The sequence below is a fragment of the Elaeis guineensis genome, chromosome 12, assembly GCF_000442705.2.
Source record: "Elaeis guineensis isolate ETL-2024a chromosome 12, EG11, whole genome shotgun sequence".
NCBI lineage: Eukaryota > Viridiplantae > Streptophyta > Magnoliopsida > Arecales > Arecaceae > Elaeis > Elaeis guineensis.
Genome location: NC_026004.2, coordinates 26,583,970 through 26,608,069, shown reverse-complemented (window position 1 = coordinate 26,608,069; position 24,100 = coordinate 26,583,970). Strand labels below are relative to the sequence as shown.

The 24,100-nt window shown below is 37.4% G+C and overlaps 1 protein-coding gene across 4 annotated transcripts; it reads left to right on the top strand.

The window, feature by feature from the left end:
- Nucleotides 1-5,914: 5,914 nt before the first annotated feature.
- On the top strand, nt 5,915-23,781 carry LOC105054607 (E3 ubiquitin-protein ligase At4g11680). 4 transcript variants are annotated; one of them, XM_073246727.1, is made up of 5 exons: nt 5,915-6,797; nt 19,927-20,046; nt 20,152-20,284; nt 21,861-22,025; nt 22,126-23,233. In XM_073246727.1, the coding sequence occupies exons 1-5, from the start codon at nt 6,238-6,240 to the stop codon at nt 22,363-22,365; spliced, it is 1,218 nt and encodes a 405-aa protein (XP_073102828.1). In that variant the 5' UTR covers nt 5,915-6,237; the 3' UTR covers nt 22,366-23,233. The 4 variants fall into 4 exon arrangements, with proteins under 4 accessions (XP_073102828.1, XP_073102827.1, XP_010934468.1 ...); XM_073246726.1 differs by having other exon boundaries at nt 5,917-6,797; nt 21,858-22,025; nt 22,126-23,232; XM_010936166.4 differs by lacking the exon at nt 22,126-23,233 and adding an exon at nt 23,251-23,781 and having other exon boundaries at nt 5,928-6,797.
- The last annotated feature ends 319 nt before the right edge of the window (nt 23,782-24,100 follow it).

Here is a 24,100-nt window from a genome sequence, read left to right as displayed (position 1 = left end):
GACAGCATTCCATAAGTAGAAAAATTGCTAATAGTCCACATCAATGAAACCTTCATTATAAAATTAAATTTTTTTGATGCATCAAAAATATGTGTGCTATCGGACCATAAGAATTTTCTTAAGTTGCAGCAAGTCCTGATTTGACTTTCTTAGTGGAAGGGGCCTTAGATATATATCAATGCTTCTATCAGGGTATTGTGGTCCAGAAATGACTAATTAAAGAAAGCTGTTATGTTTTTTCATACACATTTTAGGCGATAGATTGTATGGAGTAATAAAGACTGACCAACATGAATAAAGAGCCACTACATGACTGAACAGTGTAAATCCATCGGTAGATAGATCCAGTTAAATATTATATGATTTTTGAGTAAATAAAGGGTGGCAAGCATCAAATTTCTTCCATACCTCACTGTCCGATGGATTACTCATCGTATTGGAGTACTTATGAATCCTTTCTTTCTATCATTTTATCTATTTGACAGTACTCTTGGACAAGTAGATCCTCCGAAGCCTAACAGTGATGGAAAGATATCGAAAGATCTTGTATGGTATGTCCTTTTGATTCTTATCCTCTTACCTCGACTTAAACATATATCACATGAGCTCTTCAGTTGATCTTTCTTATAGAAAAGCATGCAATCATTACGACATGCATCTATCTTCTCATATCCCATGCCTATTCCTTTCACTATTTTTTTTGAAGTATAAAGGCTCCCAACAAGCTTGTCATCCTTCGATAGTATTTTTTTACGATTGCTACCATTCTATCATAATAATTGATTATCATATTAAACTCAACTTTCAGATTCAATAATTCTGACATAGCTAATAATATAGTGTGTATTTCATATCCCGACCATAGTGGCTTATCAGCATCTTTCAGCATATGATAGGAATCGCCACTACCAATTTCTAGATCGTTCTTTATATCTCAGTTAAATTCAAGACCAGCTGCATTTATAACCATATCTACCATTCTATCGTGTCCCTATCCTGCTCACTTGTAATCCTTGCAACTATCTCCTATATCTTCCCATGCAGATATCAATGCTTGTAGTTGGGTATAAATCTATTTCTATATAAATAGATAGTTATTATATCCCTATCAAGCATTTCTCTATTACTATATCTCTTTCAAGGATAACAAGCCCATCCTTGATGTAAGAGTATCGTATTTTCGAAAGCATAATCACAAAAATACTCTATATCCTCTCTATATTCAGTAGAAATTATTCTGTTGACTATCCAACAGTCCATGATACACTATCTAAAGATTCTATATATACAAATATAAGATAATTACTAAATAATTATTTTATCATTTCGAACAGCTTATATAATAAATACATCATATCATCAACTAATAGGTACAAAAGATCCTATCCTATTTAGAAATTATATTAATTCTATAAGTTAATTACAGTAATCAAATGATGTGCAATAGGGACTACAAAAAATTTTAGTAGTATTTTTTCTTAGTTCTCCGTACATGGTTTAAGATGTGTGAGGAGAACTAAAAGAAAATACTATTTAAAATTTTTTTCGAACCCTTAACATATCGTTTGATTACTGTAATGACCTATATAATTAATTATATTTTTCAAACTGTCCATATTGGATAATCAATTGATCAATGTATATAATTTTTTCATTCGTACAGAAATATATAAATATACGGATACCATAAAATATGTACATTAATTGAAAGATGGGTCTATGGTTTTATGTAATGCAATATTTTTAAAATTTTTAAATTAGAAGATTTCAAAATATCGAGTAGCATTACAAATGAAAAGGGCTGGGATATGTGTCTCGTGTATACGAACTTGGGGCATGCTAGACAACTAGGCCGTGCACCCTATGCACCAGGGACTGCCGTCCAAGATAGTCAGGTCACGAATCCCATGTCGATGGGCCAAGCTGGGGCAGTCGTGAAGGCGGCCTCCCCAGCACCCCAGTAGGGCATTCAGGCAAATCTCACTATGGAGGCTCCAAAGTATCAAGCAGCATTGCAAATGAGGGCCGGGATGTGCATCTCGCACAGACAGGCTTCAACTATAGGATGACCAGGCCATGTGACCCGCACACTAAGGACTATCGCCCAAGGCAGTCGAATCATGTATCCCATGTCGATGGATCGAGTCGGGGCATCTGCAAAAGTGGTACCTCCTACCACCTCAGCAGAGCATCCAGAAAAATCCCATCCTAAGGGTTTCAAAATACCGAGCAGTATTGCAAATGGGAGGGTCGGGATGCAAGTCCTATGCATAAATTAAATTCAAACATCATTAATTTAAATAAATATCATAAATTTAAATTTAAATATAAAAAATGGAAAGAGGGAACGGCATTTGGTGATGGCTCCATCGCCGTCGCCGTCTCTAATACTCACCAAGGAGGAAATGATGAAGGAGGACGGCGAGGGTGTGGGGACGGCAGATCTGGCATAGAGATGGTGGATCTAATGTGGAGGACGGTGGATCCAGTGTGGGGGATGATTGATCCGATGCGGGGATTGTGGATTCAGTGCGGGGATTGTGGATTCGATGTGGGGATAGTGGCGTAGGGACTGAGCCATGGGGACAGGGGCTCCAGCAGGCTTTCGATAGCACGACGGAGGAAGAATGGGGGAGGCGTGGGTGCAGGGACGACGGATCCGGTGCAGGGACGGTAGTGCAGGGATTGGGGTGCGGGGACAAGGGCTCTGACAGGCTTCCAATGGTGCGACGGGACAAGAATGGGGGAGGTGGGGGCATTGGGATGGTGAATCCGACATGGGGGATGGCGAATTTGGCATGGGGATGGCGGATCCGGCACCGAGATGGCGATGCGGGGACTACGGTAAGGGGACTAGGGCATGTGGGGATGGGGGCTCTGGCATGGTTTCGATGGTGCGGCAGCAGAAAAAGGGGGGCCAGAGGTGGGGAAAGGGTGGGGGATGCAGGGGCACAGTGAAAAAAAATCGATTGAGAAAGGGGGGGTGTTTTAAGGCTTTGCATTAGCGACGACGAATCTATGTCACTAAAGTCATTGCTAATAACTACTAAAGATTAAATAAATATATATTTAAAACTTAAGATTTATAACGACAGCTTTGCCGTCACTAGTGACATTTTGTCACTAATAGATCTTTGATTCTTTAATAATGATTTTTTTTTATTGTAATTATTTTTCAATAAATATCTCCACTAGCAATGGCTGGTTTACCGTAATTAATAGCCGTTACTAATACACCATATTTTTGTAGTGACTCTGCACATGGAATATCGAAGCTAAAAGCTCAAGAAGGATAGAGAGGCCAAAAAAAGAGGCCTACCAAGTCTTCCTTCATCTAGCAAGGTAAACTCCGACAAAGCACTTGATAAGGCAAACTTTGCTAACTGCTCGATATAGTGCCCAAAGCCACATTACAAAATCTCATTATTACCTAATGTTCAAACCCACGACTATGTCTATTATGTGCAAATATATAAGCAATCCATCTAACATTAGATTTACATACTTTTCTCAGAAACATATTGTTATACATAAGAGGAAACATGGATGGTTATGGTTTGTCTATTTTTTAGATAAAATAACTTTGATATATCATTTGATAAAAATATTTTTTTATCTATGTAAATCAATAAATTAGGTATATTCATTATTTTAGTTGTGCATATTAATTTTTCTTTCATTAAAATAAGGAAAGAATTAACAAATCAAGAGAGGTGTGTTTATGTTTAGAGTTTTTTTACATGTATATCCTTTCAAATATTTAAATTTATATGAATACCCTTGTAAAATTATCATTTACATATATATCCTTATAAATTATTCTTTTTGCACATCTATCTATAAGGATATTTTAGTCATTTTAATTTTAAATATTAGATGATGTGGGTACATATGCAAAGAATAAGAAAAAAGAAGGGTATACATATAAAATAAATATTTTATGATGGAATATATATATATATATATATAATTTTTAAAAAATTATTTATATAAATTTGAATATTTAGGAGAGTATACACATAAACAACCCTATAAATAAACACTTCAATGTATATATAGTGACCCTAACGCAGATGTCTTATTTAATATCTCTATGTTTTTCTCTTCACTTCTAATTCAAACACTACAAAGTTGTTAGTACCTATATGTATACAATATATGCAATTTATACATTTGAAAATACCTACATATAGATAATTATTTTATTTAAATAGAATGTGCAACAATTTCTTCCAAAAGGTTAAAGGTTTAGATTAAGCTATGAGATAACTATCTAGCCATTATGAATTAATTTAGGGAGGTTATCAATTTACTTGTGGTGGAAGTCTATCATTTTCTTGGAAAGGTTGAGGAACAAGATCAGTTAGAGCATAGTCCATATATTATAAGAAATTTTGCAATGAAGAAGAAAGGGAGAAGGGGTGCTTATGGCTCTGACCCTAGTTATTATGAATAATCATTAGTCTCATTTGAATAAAATAATCTATTTTGTTACCATCGATGCAAAACTAGAAAATGCTTTACAGCCTAAAAACTCTCTAAAATAATTGTAACATACCTTTTTGGGTACTAGTAATGTTAAAGATGACATTTTGGCCTAAATAATGATTGAACCCTTTATCCATCAAACTAGAAACTAGGTTTTACACCCTTTCAGGAGATTCTCTTGAGGAAACATGACAACACTCTTAAGAAAATAATGGCTTAGTTCTATAACTATTAAGAAGATTTCCTTGTTTTAAATATATTTTAACTAATTTGATTCTTTGGCTATACGGGGAGGCTCTTAAATTAATATTAGAAGTACTATTAATTTTCAAAATATAAATCTCTGCTGTTTATAATAAGTAAACAAATTCCACAGTTGGAACTATTTGAATCGGTTGGGCTGTCAAAATTGCTACCAACCTAATCTATATTATATTTTTATATCTCAATATATTGAATAAATGATTTCAATAGAATAAGAGATCTTTTCTAATTTGCAAGTAAGTGAATGACTGAACTCCTTATCATCACGTTGTGAGCGCTGCTTTTGCCTCAGCAACCATGTTATTTTTGTCCTCATCAAGTCTTGCCACTTCTTCATCTATGATACTGCATCATCTAAGATGTATTTTTGAAAAGCTCCAATCAAGTCCATTTTTTTTTATATCGATTCTCAAGTTAGTGATGACTCATTAAAGCATATCTATTTTTTTCATTTGCAAGGTTGAATCATTTAGCCCTTCCATCATGGCTATAGTTGTTGGGGATGGAGTCATGTATGATATAAAGAGGAAGTAGAGACTAGAAATTATCTTACTCTATGGGTCTATATGCAAAAAAAGGCTGAAAATTTCATTAGATTAGTAGATTGGGTTAGTAAAATCAGTTAGATAATAAATTTATAAGTTAGATTAGACTTGTATCCATGACTATTAAAGATTGATTTTAGAGCGGGCGAGTCTAAATCTTACAAAAAAAAAAAATCTACTAAGCTTTTTTTTTTTTTTTTCTTCTTATGAAATTCTGACTAGTCTATTCCAAAAGCAATCCTAGATAATTTTTTAACTAATTTTATTAATTTAATCTATGAATTCAATGATATTTTTAGTCAATCCATCCAAACAACCTCAAAAAGAATATCCATGGTGGTGATAGAAAGATGAATTGTAGGGCAAACCTGCACTTTCCTGTTGTATGGTGGCCAATTGTCTAAACAATTATGGCAACTGTTATTCAAACTCATACCTAGGATTCCGCAATAAACGGATCAATCTCCCAACAACCTTTCTTGGTAACTATCAGTCAATCCGTCGGTCCTACACGCCAGACACCGAACCTGGCGGGGCCTAACTACCTTATCCAAATATAATGTTATGATTGGTCCCCTGGTCGATGTTCCATGTTTTCCAGTTCACATTCAATCCTTCTTTCCGTTTCCACCTCCTTCCCCCCTCCACCCTCCTCCCTCCCTGTAAATAAAAGACCAATAAGACGAGAAACCGAACCCTCGTAACCGCGGTGAACCGCCCCTAGAATTCCAAACATTTTAACCCCGAAGAAAACACCGAAATTCAATTATTGGTTTTAAAAAAAAAACGTGAAGCGCTCGCCGATCCCAGACCTAGTTTTCTTCTCCAGCAATTCCCACTTCTCCTCTCCGATCGTGAATTTTTGAGGGTTCTTCTCCGGTTGATTCGGGCTTGGATTGAGATCGATTTGGTAACAAATTGCTTTCTTGGATCTCTGTTGATGTCGTCGACGAGATCGTTGAATCCGATTGGGGGCGCCACCATCGACCCGGCCCCGCTCCTCGGCACCCGCAGCGGCGGCGGGGACGACAGGGGGCGGCGGAATGGGAGGCGTCCGAGCCTGCGGGGGGCCGCGCGGTTCCTTCGGCGGGCGAGCAGCCGGCGGATGATGCGGGAGCCGTCGATGCTGGTGCGGGAGGCGGCGGCGGAGCAGCTGGAGGAGCGGCAGAGAGACTGGGCCTACTCGAGGCCCGTCGTCTTCCTTGATATCCTCTGGAACCTGGCGTTCGTGGCGGCGGCGGCGGGGGTTCTGGTGCTGAGCCGGCAGGAGAGGCCATCGATGCCGCTGAGGCTGTGGATCGGAGGGTATGCGCTGCAGTGCGTGCTGCATGTGGTTTGTGTGTGCATTGAGTACCGGCGGAGGCATCCGTCGCAGCGGGAGGAGGGTTCGGAGGATGGAGGGATTGGGGGTCGGGGGAGTTCGGGGCCGAGCTCGCCGAGGGAGGTGGAGGAAGGTGGTGGTTATGACGCTGAGCAAGGGCAGGATGAGGAGGGGACCAGGTATAAGAGTTAATTACAATCTTTTGAGATTCTGCTATTTTTTTTTGTCGTATGCCTTATTTTTTTTGTCTAGTTTTTTCGAACAATAGCTAGGAAAAGTAAGGAGAAAAATATTTTAGATGTTTGTCTGTCAGCACATATTCATTCCACCTCATCGCTGTACTTTTGGCATATATTTTTATTTATTTTCTTTCTATGTTTAGTAAGTCAACATATATTCATATTTATTTTCTTTCTATGTTTAGTAAGTCAACATATATTCATATTTAGCCTGCACACCTATTTTTGGTTTCTCTTTGTTTAGCAATTCTACTTTTGGTTCTTTAGCCTTACTGAGTATGTAATCAAGATGTTCCTTTTTCTTGTAATTACTGTAATTGCTGGTATTGTAATATACAAATACTCCTATTGGAGATCAATGAAATCAAGGTGTGAAAATCAGAAATTATTCTCAATAAAGAAATTACCATTATCATGGTATTAGAGCCCTGAAGCTCCAACGAGCATCCCTTCTTCCTCCTCCTTCAGTGCTCTCTCATGGCCACCAGTTCATCTATCTCCACCTCCTCCAATCCCTCTTCTCCTCCTCCATCAATCACAACGATCCTTCTCACCTTTCTATCTGCACAGCATTTTCTATCCATCAAGTTGAATACCTCCAATTTTTTAATCTGGAGAAAACAAATTACTCCCTTCTTAAAAGGTCAAGGTTTATTTGGGTTCCTCGATGGTTCTCACCCACAGCCCACCGATCCTATTGTCACTGCAGCCTGGCAACAACAAAATGCCCAACTCGTAAGTCTTCTCATTGCTTCATTATCTGAAGATTTGGTTCCCCTTCTTCTTGACAAAGAAATCAGTTTTGAGTGCTAGAGCACTCTTCATGAAGCCTTTGGTTCAGCATCTCCTACCCGACTCATGTCTCTGCATCTGGAGTTGCAGAATCTTCGTCAAAAATCAGAAGAGACCGTCACCTCTCTGCTCCGACGTGCAAAAGCTGTGGCTGATGAACTTGCTGCATCTGGTAATGCCCTCAAGCCTACTGAATTTAATCTACATGTGCTGCGTGCTCTATGTGATGATCTACAAGATGCGGTCCCTGGTATTCTTAATCGACATACTCCTCCGACATATACTGAACTTCATGGGCTATTACTTAGCCATGAAAGCATGCGGGCATTCAGAAAATTAACCATTGCTGATACTACTTCTACCAATCCTATCGCCAATACCGCTCAATGGTCCCCCCATTTTTCTACTGACCTTAGGCCCTCTATTGGCCGTGGCTTTAATCGAGGTTGTGGGGGGCGTGGCAGGTTTGATCGAGGTCGTGGTCATTTTGGTTCACCTGGTGGTCGTGGTTCTCAATGGTGCTCCTTTTGCAATCGTAGCAACCACTCTAATGCCACCTGCTTCTATCGTCCTTAGTAGTCCTATCCATATTTACCACAATCCAATGCAAATTTCTCATATTCACCATACCCAAATCCAAATCCATCTCACCATCACCCTAATCCGTCACTTCTCCCTACCCCTCACCCATCCACCGTCCTCACTTGGTACCCTGATACAGGAGCATCTCACCATATTATTCTTGACATTCATTCTATGTCCTCCTATGCTGAGTACACTGGTCCTGATCAGGTGCATGTAGGCAATGGTAAGGGATTACATATATCACATATTGGTTATGGTTCTTTTTTTCCTCCTCTTCTCTTTTTTTTTAATTATCTAACATCTTACACGTTCCCTCTATTTCTAAAAATTTACTTTCTGTACAACAGTTTGCAAAAGATAATAATGTCTTTTTTGAATTTCACCCATATCATTTTTTTGTGAAAGATCGAACCACCAAGACCACAGTATTATCCGATCTGAGTGAAGGAGGATTATACACTCTCCGTTCCAGCCCTTCTTCTTTGTCCGCATCTATTCACATGGCCGAGAGCACCACTCTTGATGGCTGGTACAACCGTTTGGGCCATCTTCATTATCGCTTGCTTCGCTCCATGGTGAAGACCAATAATCTCCCCTGTAAGTCTACATATCTTCTTCCTCTTTGTCCCTCGTGTCAGTTAGGCAAGTCCAGTAAGTTGCACTTATCTCCGTCCCATCGTCGTAGTCAATTTCCATTAGACCTCATTTATAATGATGTTTGGAGTCCTTCTCTTACTCCATCTTTGTTAGGACACCGCTACTATGTAATTTTTGTTGATGACCACAGTAAATATATTTGGTTCTATCCATTAATGCGCAAATCTGATGTGTTCTCTATTTTCTTACGATTTTAAGCTTTGGTTGAACGACATTTCTCTCGTACTATTAAATCAATCCAAACTGACTGGGGAGGGGAGTTTCGCTCTCTTCCTCAAATTTTTAATAAAAGTGGCATTACCCATTGTATCGCAGCTCCCCACACCCACGAGCAACAAGGGGCTGTTGAACGTCGTCACCGTCATATTACGAAAATCGGTCTGTCTCTTCTTGCTCATGCATCTGTACCCATGTTGTACTGGCACTATGCCTTTGAAACGGCTGTATTTCTCATTAATAGGATGCCATCTAAAGTCTCTAGTGGTGTATCTCCCTTCGAACTTGTTTACAATAAACCACCATCCTATGCCTTCCTACGAATTTTTGGGTGTCTATGCTTTCCCTTTCTTCGTCCTTACAATCATCATAAAATGAAGTACCGCTCTCAACCGTGTGTGTTTCTCGGCTATAGTCTCTCTCATAGTGCCTATCGATGTCTTGATGTGAAAATAAATCGTACATATATCGCTAGATATGTTCGCTTTGACGAATCTATCTTTCCTTTTCAATTTCACTCTCCATTGGATTGTCCACCACCACCATCTCTCTCTTTCCTGCCATGGGGTGTTACATCACTTCGACCTTTACAAGAGGCCAACCCTCCACCATCCATTCCTCCATCTTCTTTGCCTCAGTTGTCCACCTCACCATCGGTTGCAATCCCATGTCTCGGTCTGCCCCAGCACCTCCTCCCATGACCATTCTCCTTTCCAGCCCCTCTAGTACTACAGACTTTGTACCTGTTCGGACCAGATTACTTACTGACCCCTATTGCAATCCCTTATCTACAAAGCGCTCCCTTCCCATATCTTCCCCCATGACAAGTTCCCAGCAAGACAACCTCTTTTAAACAACCTACCCAACCCATCCGTACACATTCCATGGTGCTTCGATCCCGTCCCAAACAACCATCCACCCTCACTAGTACTATCTTCACCATAGAACCTACTTGTTATACTCAGGCATCTAAACACTCTGTGTGGCGTGCTGCAATGACTGAGGAGTTTAATGCTTTAGTTCGTAATGGTACGTGGTCTCTTGTTCCACGTTCATCTCAACAAAAAAATTTGGTTGGGTGTAAATGGGTGTACAGGATCAAAAGAAAGGCTGATGGCTCTCTCAAACGCTATAAAGCGCACTTAGTTGCAAAAGAATTCCACCAGCAGCTTGGTCTTGATTACAATGAGACATTCAGTCCAGTTATCAAACCTACCACCATTCGGACTGTTCTAAGTATTGTCATCTCTCAAGGTTGGTCCATCAAGCAATTAGATGTTCATAACGCTTTTCTGCATGGCAACCTGACAGAGGAAGTCTACATGTCACAACCTCCAGGATTTGAAGATCGTGATCATCCAGATTATGTCTGTCATTTTCACAAATCTCTATACGGATTAAAACAAGCACCCCGTGCCTGGTTTCACCGTCTCTCCGAGTTTCTTCTCAGACTAGGATTTGTTGCCAGCAAAACTGATCCTTCATTATTTATTTTGAGGACGAACTCTCATATCCTCTATGTGTTCGTCTATGTTGATGATATTTTGGTAACTAACAATGACTCCAGTCAGGTCTCTCTACTTCTTCGTCAGCTTGCTACAGAATTCTTCATTAAGGATCTTGGTGATCTTCATTTTTTCTTAGGAATTGAGGCTGTTCAAAACTCTACCGGATTATTATTATCTCAAACCCGCTATATTAGAGATCTTCTTTCAAAAGCAGGCATGGTTGATTGTAAACCTGTTCAGATCCCAATGGCCATGACACAGGGTTCTGATTCAAGGGGTGCTCCTTATCCAAACCCTACACAGTATCGCTCCATTGTTGGAGCTCTTCAGTATGTTACATTGACACGCCCTGACATTTTCTTTGCAGTGAATAAAGTATGTCAGTTTATGCAGTCTCCTAGTTTTGATCACTGGGTTATGGTCAAGCGCATCTTACGGTACCTTCAAGCTACAGCTGATCATGGGTTACAAATTCAGAGATCAACCTTTCGCTCTCTTCAAGCCTTCTCCGATGCAGATTGGATAGGTAGTGGGACTGATAGGCGTTCCACTGGGGGCTATACAATTTTTTTTTGACCCCAATCTTATTTCATGGACATCTCGTAAACAGAAGACAGTTGCTCGATCATCCACAGAATCTGAATACAAGGCCTTAGCAGATGCATAAGCTGAACTAATCTGGCTTGAGTCATTGTTTCAAGAACTTGGCTATCCCTTACATGGCCCCCCCATTCTATGGTGTGACAATATTGGGGCCACTTATCTCTCGATCAATCTTGTCTTCCATGCTCGCATGAAGCATGTCGAAATTGATTTTCATTTCGTTCGTGAGCGTGTTGTACGACATCAACTATCTGTTCAGTTCATCTCCACCCAAGATCAGCTTGCCGATATTCTCACCAAGCCCTTGGGTACCTCACATTTTAGGTTCCTAAGGGTCAAGTTGAAGATTCGTGGTCCTGACTCTTCATCTTGAGGGGGTGTGTCAGCACATATTCATTCCACCTCATCGCTCTATTTTTGGCATATACTCTTATTTGTTTTCTTTCTATGTTTAGTAAGTCAACATATATTCATATTTAGCCAGCACACCTATTTTTGGTTTCTCTTTGTTTAGCAATTCTACTTTTGATTTTTTGGCCTTATTGAGTATGTAATCAAGATGTTCCTTTTTCTTGTAATTATTGTAATTGCTGGCATTGTAATATACAAATACTCCTATTGGAGATCAATGAAATCAAGGTGTGAAAATCAGAAATTATCCTCAATAAAGAAATTACCATTGTCATTGTCATGTTAGGTTTTCATGGTCAATTTGTTGTATCCTTCTTGAGGATGGTCAGAGAATCTTGTATGGCAGTGATTGTGAGGAGGAAAGATTGTTTAGCTAATGCTCTGATATGGACCAGTCAGAAGTTGTGACTCGCTTAGCTGTAGATTGGTTTAGGAGTGGGTCCAAACATTGGAGATTAGTATTTACATGAGGAAAAATGGAATATGTCTTTGTTATATGTTTCCATATTTATGTGAAGGGTTAGGTGAATCTTTGTACTGATAGCGTAGATACATTTCTACGTTTCTTTTAGGTGTTTAGTTTTCCTAATTTCATGAATAAATCAAACTATAGAATAAATATATTTACGAAAAAACCTAATACTCTATATATATACATATACATATATATATATACATATACATATGCATATACACACACGCGCGCGCGCGCGCGCACACACACACACATATATATATATATATATATGATTCATATACATATATATATATATATATATGTGTGTGTGTGTGTATGTATATGAATATATATATATATATGTATATGTATATGAATATATGTATATGTATATGTGTGTGTGTGTTACATATGTGTGTGTGTGTGTGTATGTATGTGTACATATACATATACATATATGTACATGTACATGTACATATACATATACATATATGTACACGTACATATACATATTCATATATGTACACGTACATATACATATATGTACATGTATATGTGTATATATATATATATATATCTGTGTGTGTGTGTGTGTCTATATATATATATGGACACACACACATATATGAAACAAATTCCTTACCACTCATAGAAAAAGCATTTCTTGGTCTTGATTGACTAGCAAGTAGCAACCATCACATTTGTCTTATGTGGTAAGCAGACCCTTTGTAGTCCAACAGAGTTAAGGATATTCTTTGTTATGCACCCATTGGTTATAATTGCAAAGGTTCAGGAATTTTCTAATATTCAGCTTATTTTAAAACTATCTTTTCAAGAAGACAGTTTTAGCCTTAGTTTCTTTTTTTTTTTTTTTGTGTGTGTGTTCATCATCAAACATATTATCATTTTTTTTTATTTTACTTATTAAACAATTCATTATTTGTTTTCTGCCCAATTGGAGGAAGTCCTATGTCCGCTTACCTTAAGGAGACTAGGAATTTATATTTATGGAATGGGTGCAAATGGATCATACAAGGTGGGAAGCTGAGGCTGTTCCTAAGCTGATTTGCTAACTTTGGGGTTCATCATAACACTTAAAGATCAGAGGGCCTCATTACCCATGATAGGCTAGAGAATCTTTCTGGCCATCACTTGCTGCTTGGGTAGGTGAAGATTAAATATAAGATGGGTGCTTGATTTAACATTCATTTGATCTAAGTGATTAGGCTCTGATATAAGAAAAAGAGTCATCAAATGAGAGGACAAATCTATTTCTTGTTGTGGGAGGTGCTGTTGTAAGAACTATATGCCTATATTGGCTACTCCCTTGGTTTATGTTATGGTTAAATTTAGGTGGCATAAACATGGATCTCTGTAGGACAGGAGTGAGGTGTGTCCAGGAAGAAGGGTTATCTATTTGGTTGGTTGGGATTTGCGGTGGCAATCGAGTTGGGTCGAGTCATAAACTTGTTGGGTCAGATGTGGGTTAGGTCAAAAAAGTCCAAACCTAAACCAGATCTGTTTATTAAATAGGTCGAATTTTGAAACATGAATCTATCCTATTTAATAAATAAATAACTTGACCTGACCCATTTAACCTGTTTAAAAAATAGATACCCAATCCGACCCAGCCTCTTTATCTAAGGGTCTGGGGCATGGATCTTGGATTAGGGATGGTGGAGGTCTTTTCTTGGTAGAGAGGAGGAAAGTGGAGGAAGAGATCAAAAAAATGTACAAAAAATGAACAACCAACCTCTCTTAAAGCTCCAAGATCCATAAAAACTGATATATGAATTAACACAAGAACAAACACCAAGATTGACATCGAGGTTTACCTTGGCCATATCTAGAGGATTCATGAGAATCGTGGAAAGGAAAGCAGCCCCCATTGTAGAGTGTGCCTGGTTCCTAAATCCTATATCAAAGTTGGAAGATGATAACTGTTGGTGAGCCAGAGAAGATGGCAAAGCAGAAGAATCCGACCTTGACAAATTGGTAGCCCTATCAAAATCCACCCTCGACACTGCACTCATCCACTACGGCAAACTATGCCTCAATGGCCCCACCATCCCCACCCCAATCTCTATTTCTCTTCACAAAACCCTAGAAAAAGAGGAAGACCCAATAGAGATCGCACCCTCTTTACCTACCAAAAAGAAATTAAAAAAAAACAATCAATACTCTTTCTGGAGAGGAAGAAAAATGATCGATCCAAGGAGTAGAGAATGGAGGGGAGAAGTGAGGGTCAATTTCTTCTTTTAGAGATTGAAGAGGGAGATTGAGCTATGTTGGGAGAAGAGATGGCCGGCTAGTGGAGAGAAGGAGAGGAGAGCAAAATGGGGAGGGAGAATGGCATTCTTTTTGGGTGGGGCATAGCGAGATAGAGAAAAGGGGACCACGTGGGTGCGGTTGTGGTGCCCAACACGCACTTTTTTTTTTCTTTTGGAAGACATGCTCTGCAGGCTTTGGCGACAGGCCGCAACATGTTTGAAAATTTAAATGGATTGCAATTCAAATTTTAAATAGACTTAATGGACAGTGGACTTTAGACAGCCGATTTTTGACTTTATAATTTATTTTAAATGAGATAGATATTAAACTGGATATTTAGTCCAACCTGATCCATTTAATATAGGGGTTAAATAGGCCAAAAGGTCAAAACTTGAATCTGAGCCATATAATCAAATCAGTTAAACGGATCAATCTATTTACGATCTGAACCTATTTAGGTCAAACCTAAACCTGCTTAAGATGGGTCAAATGCTGGTTGGGTTAACCGATTGGGTCGCATTTTTGCCAGCCCTAGTTGGGATAAGGCTGTTGAAAAATAAAAGATAAGAAATTATGTATTACAAAGACAGAAATTAGTAGTGCCAAGATAGTGGCAATAGGCCGGCACCCACTTCTTGGAATAGCTGGATAGAAATTAAGTGATGAAGTAAGCTCCATCCATTAATTGCAAGGTGAAAAATTCATACTACTATAATATTTAGGTCTTCTTGGCATATAGAGAGAATAGCAATTCTTATGCCAAAAACTAGTGTTCTCCATAGATTTCTTTGGTAATGTCTTTATTTTTGTCTAGATTGCAATGCTCGAATGGATTTTTTCATGTATGACTAACTTATTTCCTATTGCTGTTTCACCTTTAGTCTGTTTTGGTGCAATCAAGTATGAGAGAAGTGCTTGAAGTGAGTTGAATGAAAATTGTTTCAAAGAAATGATTTCTAAAATTGGGCACTTGGTGGTGATATGGATTTTGTGAAGGTTTGTTGAATATTACCAAGCATAATTGTTGATTGCTACCCATGGTCTTCCTTAGAAATTAGGTATGGCTATGCTAAACTTTTTTCAACTATGTTAGAAGCAAGGTTTTAAATCCCATGGGATAGGGTTGTTCTAATTTTCTCATGAAATGGGGCGCACTGCCATCCCATCTTATCCCAACACTTGGGATAAAAGATGTCTCAAGACGTGTCGATCAGAATGCTAGAAAAATAATGGGACAGTCCTGTCCTGATACGTGAGATGGTATCCCATCCCCTTGAGTCCCACGGGCTATCTACTGGGACTTGAGTCCTTGGTTAAAAGTAGTGAGATAATAATAGAAACATTTATTACTAAAGTCACCACCTGAAAATGGAGGCAAATGTAATTGTTTAATTGTCTTATGTACCAAATCTTGGATGTGGATCACTCATGACTTCTAGTTTAGCTTTCGTGAAACCAAATAGACCCTTCAAGGGATAGTCATAATTCCTTAATATATGCATATGACCTTATAAATAATTGAGGACTGTTTGTTGTGTCAGACAACTCTTCTCTTAATTCTGAAGGGCAGCAAGTATAGAGTTTGGCTCACTTGAAATTAGATGAATGTTCAGAGGCCAGAAATCGTGTACCTTTTTGTAATTGCAAATGAAGAGTATGAAAATGAATAGAAATCAGGAATTCTGTTTTGTAATTCCTTGATTGCATGTTATCTCGTTGATCATTTTCAACAGCCTTCTCCCTTGAGGCAACTTGGATGCTATTGTTTCTAATTATGTCTTTTAAGATTTTTGTTTATGTGTTTACTCTTTGTTTCATATCTTGACCTCCTGAAGTTTGTTTCCCATTGATGAATGTGAATATCAGTTAAGAAAGTATGCAGAAATATGCCATCCCTCTCTATGTCTTATAAATGGGATGTTCTAACTCTTATTTTATGTGTGGTTGCGCAAGGATAAAAGTATGACTTACTGTAATTGCCCACCTTTGAGACAAATGAAGAAATCATCGTAAAAGAGTTTCACTCTCATATCACTGTTTTATATTGCTAGTTTCTAGTAAAAATAAAAAAGAAACTTTTTATCTTTTTCCTAGTCTAACTTGGAGACTCTTGTGAAGCATGGACTTAGATACAAGATACGGATATGCCGTTACAACAAATCTTGAAAAGGTAGGATACAATATAGCTAGGATATGGCAATTTCACATATACGCTTGTGCGTAAAGCTACAAAGCTACATAAAGCATGGTAGGATATCACAATAAGCTAGTCTGTACTCTATATGATAGTGTTAACTTCCACAGATTCACTACCAACACCAGAAACTCTAGAATTAACTATTCATTATCAAAAGATTAACATTCATAAAGAAAGAAAAGAAGAAAAAACCTTCTCCCTTGCTCACAAAGGTACTGGGGAAGTGTTTTGAGTGTATCTAGAAAGTATCTGGAGTGCTTTTATAATTTATTAAAAAATTAGGATATCTAAAATGAGTAATAGATATGTATCCTATAACTATCTAATACAGATTTGTTATGTGATTTGAACTATCCATGCTTCCAAGGGAGAATCCTGTGCCTAGACAAAGATAGTAATATTTTTCTATATTCCAATGGTTGCTACAATAAAAGTTTGGCTCTCTTGGATATCTAGATATCTGTTTGGTCAGATCCCTTCCTTGGAGATTGCAACATAAGATTTGAAAACTTGACCAGTAACCATTTTACTAGCATCTTATTTTTAGAGAAATCTTTGGTGTTAGTGCATGCTTTATTTACTAGAGGATGCGTTGTTGATATAAAAATGCATCCACTCTGTGAAAGTTAATTTCAAGACTAAGCATAATGTAGAGAAAAGAATGATTTTGGTTTCTCATGATGGGGCACAAAAGATTATACATTGGATAAGGGAGAAAGTGGGTCTTGGTTATCACTTGGCCATGAAAAAAGGGGGAAGAAAAAAAAAATCCTTGAACCCACTGTGGAACATCAAACCAATTCAAGTAACTTCTTTTTGCAATCAAGTTAACATTCTGGGGTAGACTGACAACTACATGTTGGGACAATGGTTGGACTCTAAGTGACACCAAAAGTCATATCAATTATCAAAAGCATTGATTTGGAATATATTAGAAAATGGAAAAAAGGAGTGATTCTTTAGACAGAAAATGGGAAATATATGTTGCCATTCGTTCCTTGAATGCTGCTGATTTTCTCCAAGTTTCAGAAAATCAGACCCTAATTATTTTCCTGAAACATCCTTTGCAAGTACATACAGATGCAGAATACCAAAGTAACAAACGTTCAAATCTCTAACCAGAATTAAGAGTAAACAGAAAAATGAATATGTCCTAGTACCGTCATAATGTCTTTGGGTCTAGTAAAAGAATCAAAAAGGAACTCTCATGTAAGTTCAACACGTCCAGCAGTAAGCTACCCAAAATTCTGGTTAAAGTGGAGCATGTGACTGTGATCTGTTAATGTGGCTTGTTATTTTAAATATTATTGAAATAATTTAGGAGAAGGTGATTGGCTCTTCTGTATTGGAGAAGATATGCAGTGCTCAATGACTACGGGCATAAGTATGGTCAATAATGGAGGATTGGATGCATGGAAAAAGCATATTTTCTGCAGAGTCCAGCTAGGAAGTTGTATCCATGCTTTCAGTCAAAAGCATGAGCACAAAGATGTTAACAATAGTTGAACAAAAAGATAGATACAATTGGGCCATGTATATATGTGTAGGTATATTATAGGCTTTTTTCTTACCATTATTTGGTACTAAGCTAAACTTTGGTCCTAGTGCATCAGTAGTGTCATACGACTCTTACAGTCTTACCAAAAGTTCCATGTGTGATTCTAGTGATTTCACCATCAGTGGGCGATTTTGTTTGTAGGCCTATGTTTGTTCTTAATTATTCCGTGGAAACTCCCATCTTCATCTCATTATTAGCTAATGACGATTCAAATTAGTTACACAAGTATCTTTTAGTTTGAAATGAAAGATTAAAGTGGGAGGGACACTTTTGCTGTATAATGAAGTTAAACTATTATTCTAATAATTAAATACTATATTAGCTTCTTTTATAATATTTACTTTCTTTCATTTCCACCATTCCCAGTATCTCAACTTCATCATCATTTAATCTACGTTGTGACTAGTTCTTTATTTTCTATTAAGTACAACTGAACTATTGACATCTGTTGCTTTGTTATTTACATGTTTTATTGTTGATTTGATTTCAAGTGTATTTTGATTATAATGGATTTATATGAACATGCTATATAAAATAATTTTCAAGGTTTTTTGGTATAGAACTCTGTAAATTAAGATCAAATTTTTTTTATTGATTAGGAATTTTCTTTACTAGAAAATTCACAATATGGTAGATTTGTGTCAAAAGTGAATTTTGATCTTGATAGATTTACCATAACTTCAGCATCATCAGAATCACATTTTAAAGTGACCTAGGTACCATTTGAAAGAGCTTTATTAAGGCTCAATTTTCTAAGTTTGGAATTTAATTTCATGAATAAAATATAATTTTCTTTCTGCATGCTCCATGTCTCTATCCCCCCATTGTTCCATCTTCTCCTATCTCTTCTGCTGATTTGTTGTTATCTGCATCTTTTTTCTGTTTGCTTGACCATTAGACTATACTCATCCTTTTCCTCTTTTTCCTCCAGAAAAACAGCCAACGCTGCAAAACATTAGAAGCTGCACCAAAATTTCAACTTTTATGATGTTCTAGGATCTATCAATAACCTACTATTGATTCCTTCATTCCTTTCAGCCTTTAGTTTTTAGAAATTATTAGTTTGACACAGGAAGCTCCAGTTTCACACCATGTTTTCCAGATGTATGCTTTCTAGTTCTTGTCATGTCTATGATCCCCTCGATTACCAGTAACTCCAAAAACTTATTCTTTTACATGCAAGTATACAACCATGGTTAGCTTTTTTCTGTTGGAATACTCTCCCAGTAGCTTTCTATATAACATTATGGTCAAATCTGTTTGCTTCATGCTGACAGTTTCTCTGGGTTTTAATGAACCAATAGATGACAATCTAAATGGAAATCTGTGAAGTAACATCTGGAGTTTTTTGTGTACAGGATAATCATTTTTGCTTTACAATTATATGGCAGAAATCCTCTTCTCTAGGATCTTCCTGAAAGATCTTTTTAAAATTTTCTTCTGTATAATTACTTATTCACGTGCTACTGATGAAATTGTATTATGCTTATGTCTTAGTGATGCAATTTGTGTAGAAAACATGTCTTTTGAGGTTGGCAATCATTTAGTCGAATGCAAATGCTATACTGCTCTTGTAAATTCACTGGTGAAGCCGTAAATTAAGGAAGACAAATGGCTGTTATTTATGATGAAACTCTTACAGTTTGTGATGTAGAACTCTTTTCTGGAATTTTAATTCTCATTTTCTGTATGCTTCCCTTTCAAAACTGTAGTCTTAAAGGTTTTCAATTTTTTTTCTTCTCTAGCCAAGTGTTGATATATGTTATGTTGTTTTGTCAGTCTGTTTGATTTCATTTTCATCCCCTCTTTGGCAGCATTATAAAACATCTGGAGTCTGCAAACACGATATTTTCATTCATTTGGTGGATTATTGGATTCTATTGGGTATCTGCTGGAGGCCAAGCCTTGACGAGTGATGCACCACAACTTTACTGGTCCTTCTCAAATCATATATCTACATATTTCTTTTGACCTTCTTTCAACATGCTTGTTACTTATCTTTTTCACTTCTAATTGTTACCTAGTTGATTTGTTTGCAGGCTTTGCATTGTTTTTCTGGCATTTGATGTGTTCTTTGTCGTTTTTTGTGTTGCCCTCGCGTGTGTTATTGGCATTGCTGTTTGCTGCTGCCTACCATGTATCATTGCAATTTTATATGCTGTGGGAGATCAGGTAGCAACCACAAGGACAGGCTTCTTTTACTATAAAATATTGTTTATGTGATTTTGGTTCTAGATTAAAATTCACTTTAATTTGATTCTGTTTTGAGACTAACAATTTTGTGCTCGAGCATGACAATCACAAGTAAATTTGACAAGGTAGAACAGATCAATGCTGCTTATTTTATAACTGTAAATAAAACTTCTTACCGCTAATGGCAAAAGCTTATTTTGGTTGAATGGAACATCATTGCAATGTAATTATATAATCTCCAACTGAAGATACTAATCTGAAATTTTAAAGTAGAAAATGGAATTTTATTGACAGCTGATAGCCACCAGGTCAACCTTATACTTGATTGAGGTTTGATGGGTAAGGATGTTAATTTTTTTTTGAGTTACAGGACCTGGCTTAAGCATGAGCCATGTGGCACACTAAAGCTTGTCTATTTCACTCATGATAGACAGCCCTCCTGAGGCCATTAACATGACAATGTGCCCAGAAAACTGTTGTCAGGATCATATTTGGTTCTGACATTTTTCTTCTTGTTGCTGTGAGTAGTAAACACTGACAATAGAAAGTGAAGCAGATCATAAATATTGTGGGCATTTGACATGTCCTGTATTTATACTATGATTTTTTGTGTGTGTGTGTGTGTGTGAATGTGCTGATGTTGAAAAATAGGAAAATTTTCTCACAGATGGTATGTAGGTTTATGTGCTTAATTTTTATTACATGATGTGTACCTGACAGTATATTGACTTGCCCTAATTTATTAAATGATGTGTAACTTTAAATTGGAATTATATGCATATCTTTCTTTGCTGCAGGCTAAAATATGGAGGTTGCACACTTTTTTTTGCCTTCAAGTTTTTGATAATATAAGGCCTTCAGATATAGCACTGAATTGAGAGGGTGGGCTTTGGTGCACTGCTCATTGTGACCTAGGTGTCATGGGTTCTAAACATGGAAATACTCTCTGCATGGGTGTTAAGGCTGTATACATCTGATCCTTCCCAGACCTTGCAATGGCGGGTGCCTCGTTAACTCGGCTGCCCTTTAGATATACCACCGAGATGAGGCTGAAAAATTTTGTTTTTGCTTAGCAGTTCATGCAGGATTCATGCTAAATTTGTTTACACACTTTCAAATGAAGTTTTTTTTTCCTTCTGAGCAAGTATCACCTAACTTTTCTTTTATAGATATTGACTCAGTTTGATGTATGAATTGCCATATAAAAATAACATCTTAGGCAAACATTTTGTGAGATTTATAGCATGACTGGGTTCATGTAGTCAATGGCCTGCTCAAGGAATGCTTACAAACTATTAGCAGAACAGGCTTGTTACATTTGAAAACTTAGCTAAATGTTCTAACACATTTGTTGTTAAAGCTGAGCATTGGTTGCCCACATAATCATGTGTCTCATGCACCTATACTGTAATTTTCCTTTTTGCCCCAACATCAGTTAACTTTGCCTTAAATATTTATTTTTCTATAGATGTAAATGTTGAAATTAGAAATTATGTATACACTCTTTTATGTTTGACTAAATAGTTTATTTGGAATTTGTTCCTTTTTAAAGCAGGAGGGAGCATCTGATGAAGACATCCGCCAACTTCCGAAATACAAATTCCGAAGAATTGGTGATCCTGAAAAAATTGGTGGTGACATATCAAGGCCATCTGGTGGAATAATGACCGAGTGTGGCAGTGATCCACCCATTGAGAATGTTCTTTCAGCAGAGGATGTGGTAGGATATCTTGTTTGACTCTTCTTTTCTTCAGTTTATCATTCTTGACGGTTCACAGTCTGAACTGTGTGGCTTCCCCTCCTGCTTTTGCATTCTCCAGGGAAGTCACTTTACTAGAACAAATGAATGGTTTGAACTTGCATTAGGTGGTTGTCCAGCTATGCTAGTCCAACATGGCATGCATACTATATCTTATCAAACCTTCTCTAAAGGTAAATTTGTATTTTCTGAGACTAATGATTTAACAACAGATGGAATGAAGGGCCGCATACTAGGTGGCAAGTCCTTCTTGGGCAGAATTCTTATTCGTGTGATGGGGTTTAGCGGCATTCCTAACTAACACTAAATGTTAAGCATTAATAGGTACTGATATCTGGGGCATTAACCAACTTGCCTAACAAGGGGCCATCAAATTCTAACTCATTCTCATTTTTCTTAGAACCTTCATTCTCATTGTTATCCATATGGTCACTAAAACATATGCTGGTTCTGGACATATTTTAGCTGCCATCACATATGTGTTTTGTTATATTTGTTAAAGTGCCATGGGTTTTTGCCAACACCACTCTTAATATAAGTCATCTTTGGCAGGGTTGGAAGCCCAAGAGTCTACATCATCTCATGTCTTTATATTTAACATAAGAGGCAGACTTTTTTCTCCAAAAATTGTTTAGTAGTTTACTTACTCTTATATGTGATTAGGGATAGCCTGCACACTTGTTGCTAATTAAGGACAGGAAAGCAGATTGAGTATTAATGGTCGCATCTAAAGCATATGCTTTGGAAAAAAAAATCCTGAAACTATTCCAGATCTTGTTGAATGATTCTCTAAATATTCACGTTAAACAAATTAATCAGCAGGAATTCAATTATTCATGAATTATTACAGGTTTTGTGATGTATATACAAATTATATGCACCTAATTAAATTCTACCAAAAAATATACAACTAAGTCAACAAACCTTGATGATGGTATAGGTTTTGCTATTGTTTAATGTTTTGCCTCTCTCATGCTTTATTTCATGTAAATAAATATTTAAATATTTCTATAGTTTTTTATTTTTAAGAAATTTAATTACCCATTTCCTGATTTGTTTTATGTTTTCCTTCTTTTTCCCCCTATCCCAAATCTTTACCTTTTGCCTGATTGTTCTAGAAGGTTAAACTTGTGCTTATGCTGATGGGACACGTAGGCATCATATGACATTCTTCTGTGACATGTAGGAATGTTGCATCTGCCTCTCTTCCTATGAAGATGGGGTGGAGCTGCGGGAACTTCCTTGCAGCCATCATTTCCATTGTACCTGCATAGATAAATGGCTATACATCAATGCAACCTGCCCCCTCTGCAAGTTTAATATTATAAAGAGCAGCAACCATGGAAGGGAGGAGGTCTAAATGGTGCTCCAGGAACTCCAGCTTCCATCAACTTGTTCCGGTACTCCTGAGATGCTGTGATTGCCTATTCAGGAAATGAATGCCATCCAGTCTATTTGCATGAAATGTCTATAATAGTCACCTGGGAAGTGGAAATGCAATTTTAAGTTTGTAGTTCTCTGTCAAATAATATGTTTTTCTGATAGAATATTGTTATACAGATTGTTGAGAAGAAAACCACGCAATAGGATAAGGATAGATTATTTGGGGACAAAAGTATGAAAATGTATTGCTAACTTAGAATAAAATTGTTGTAGCTATCTTTGTTGAAATTACAATACGGTATCTATGAAATCAGGTGTGGATTCTTTGATTGAACATGTTCTTTGCTGAGTTTTCTGACTGTTGTAGAATGTGGCACCCGAAGTCTAGAGCTTTTTTTCCTGCAGAAGTTAGCTATCTTTGTTGAAATTACAATATGGTATCTATGAAATCAGGTGTGGATTCTTTGATTGAACATGTTCTTTGCTGAGTTTTCTGACCGTTGTAGAACGTGGCACCCGAAGTCTAGAGCTTTTTTTCCTGCAGAAGTTGGTGCAAGGATGGCTTTTGTTCAGCTGCAGGCTGGGTTGCGCTGGATGACAATATTGACTCGATCAACTTTGTAATAACTTTCCCAGGCAGTGGAGATGGGGGG

What these genes read in the sequence shown, in the direction of transcription:
- LOC105054607 (XM_073246726.1), top strand. Translation starts at nt 6,238, where the DNA reads ATGTCGTCGACGAGATCGTTGAATCCGATTGGGGGCGCCACCATCGAC. An exon ending in GATGCACCACAACTTTACTG is followed by an intron (nt 20,047 to 20,151) that starts GTCCTTCTCAAA and finishes ATTTGTTTGCAG; the next exon opens with GCTTTGCATTGTTTTTCTGG. An exon ending in TTCTTTCAGCAGAGGATGTG is followed by an intron (nt 22,026 to 22,125) that starts GTAGGATATCTT and finishes TGCATTCTCCAG; the next exon opens with GGAAGTCACTTTACTAGAAC.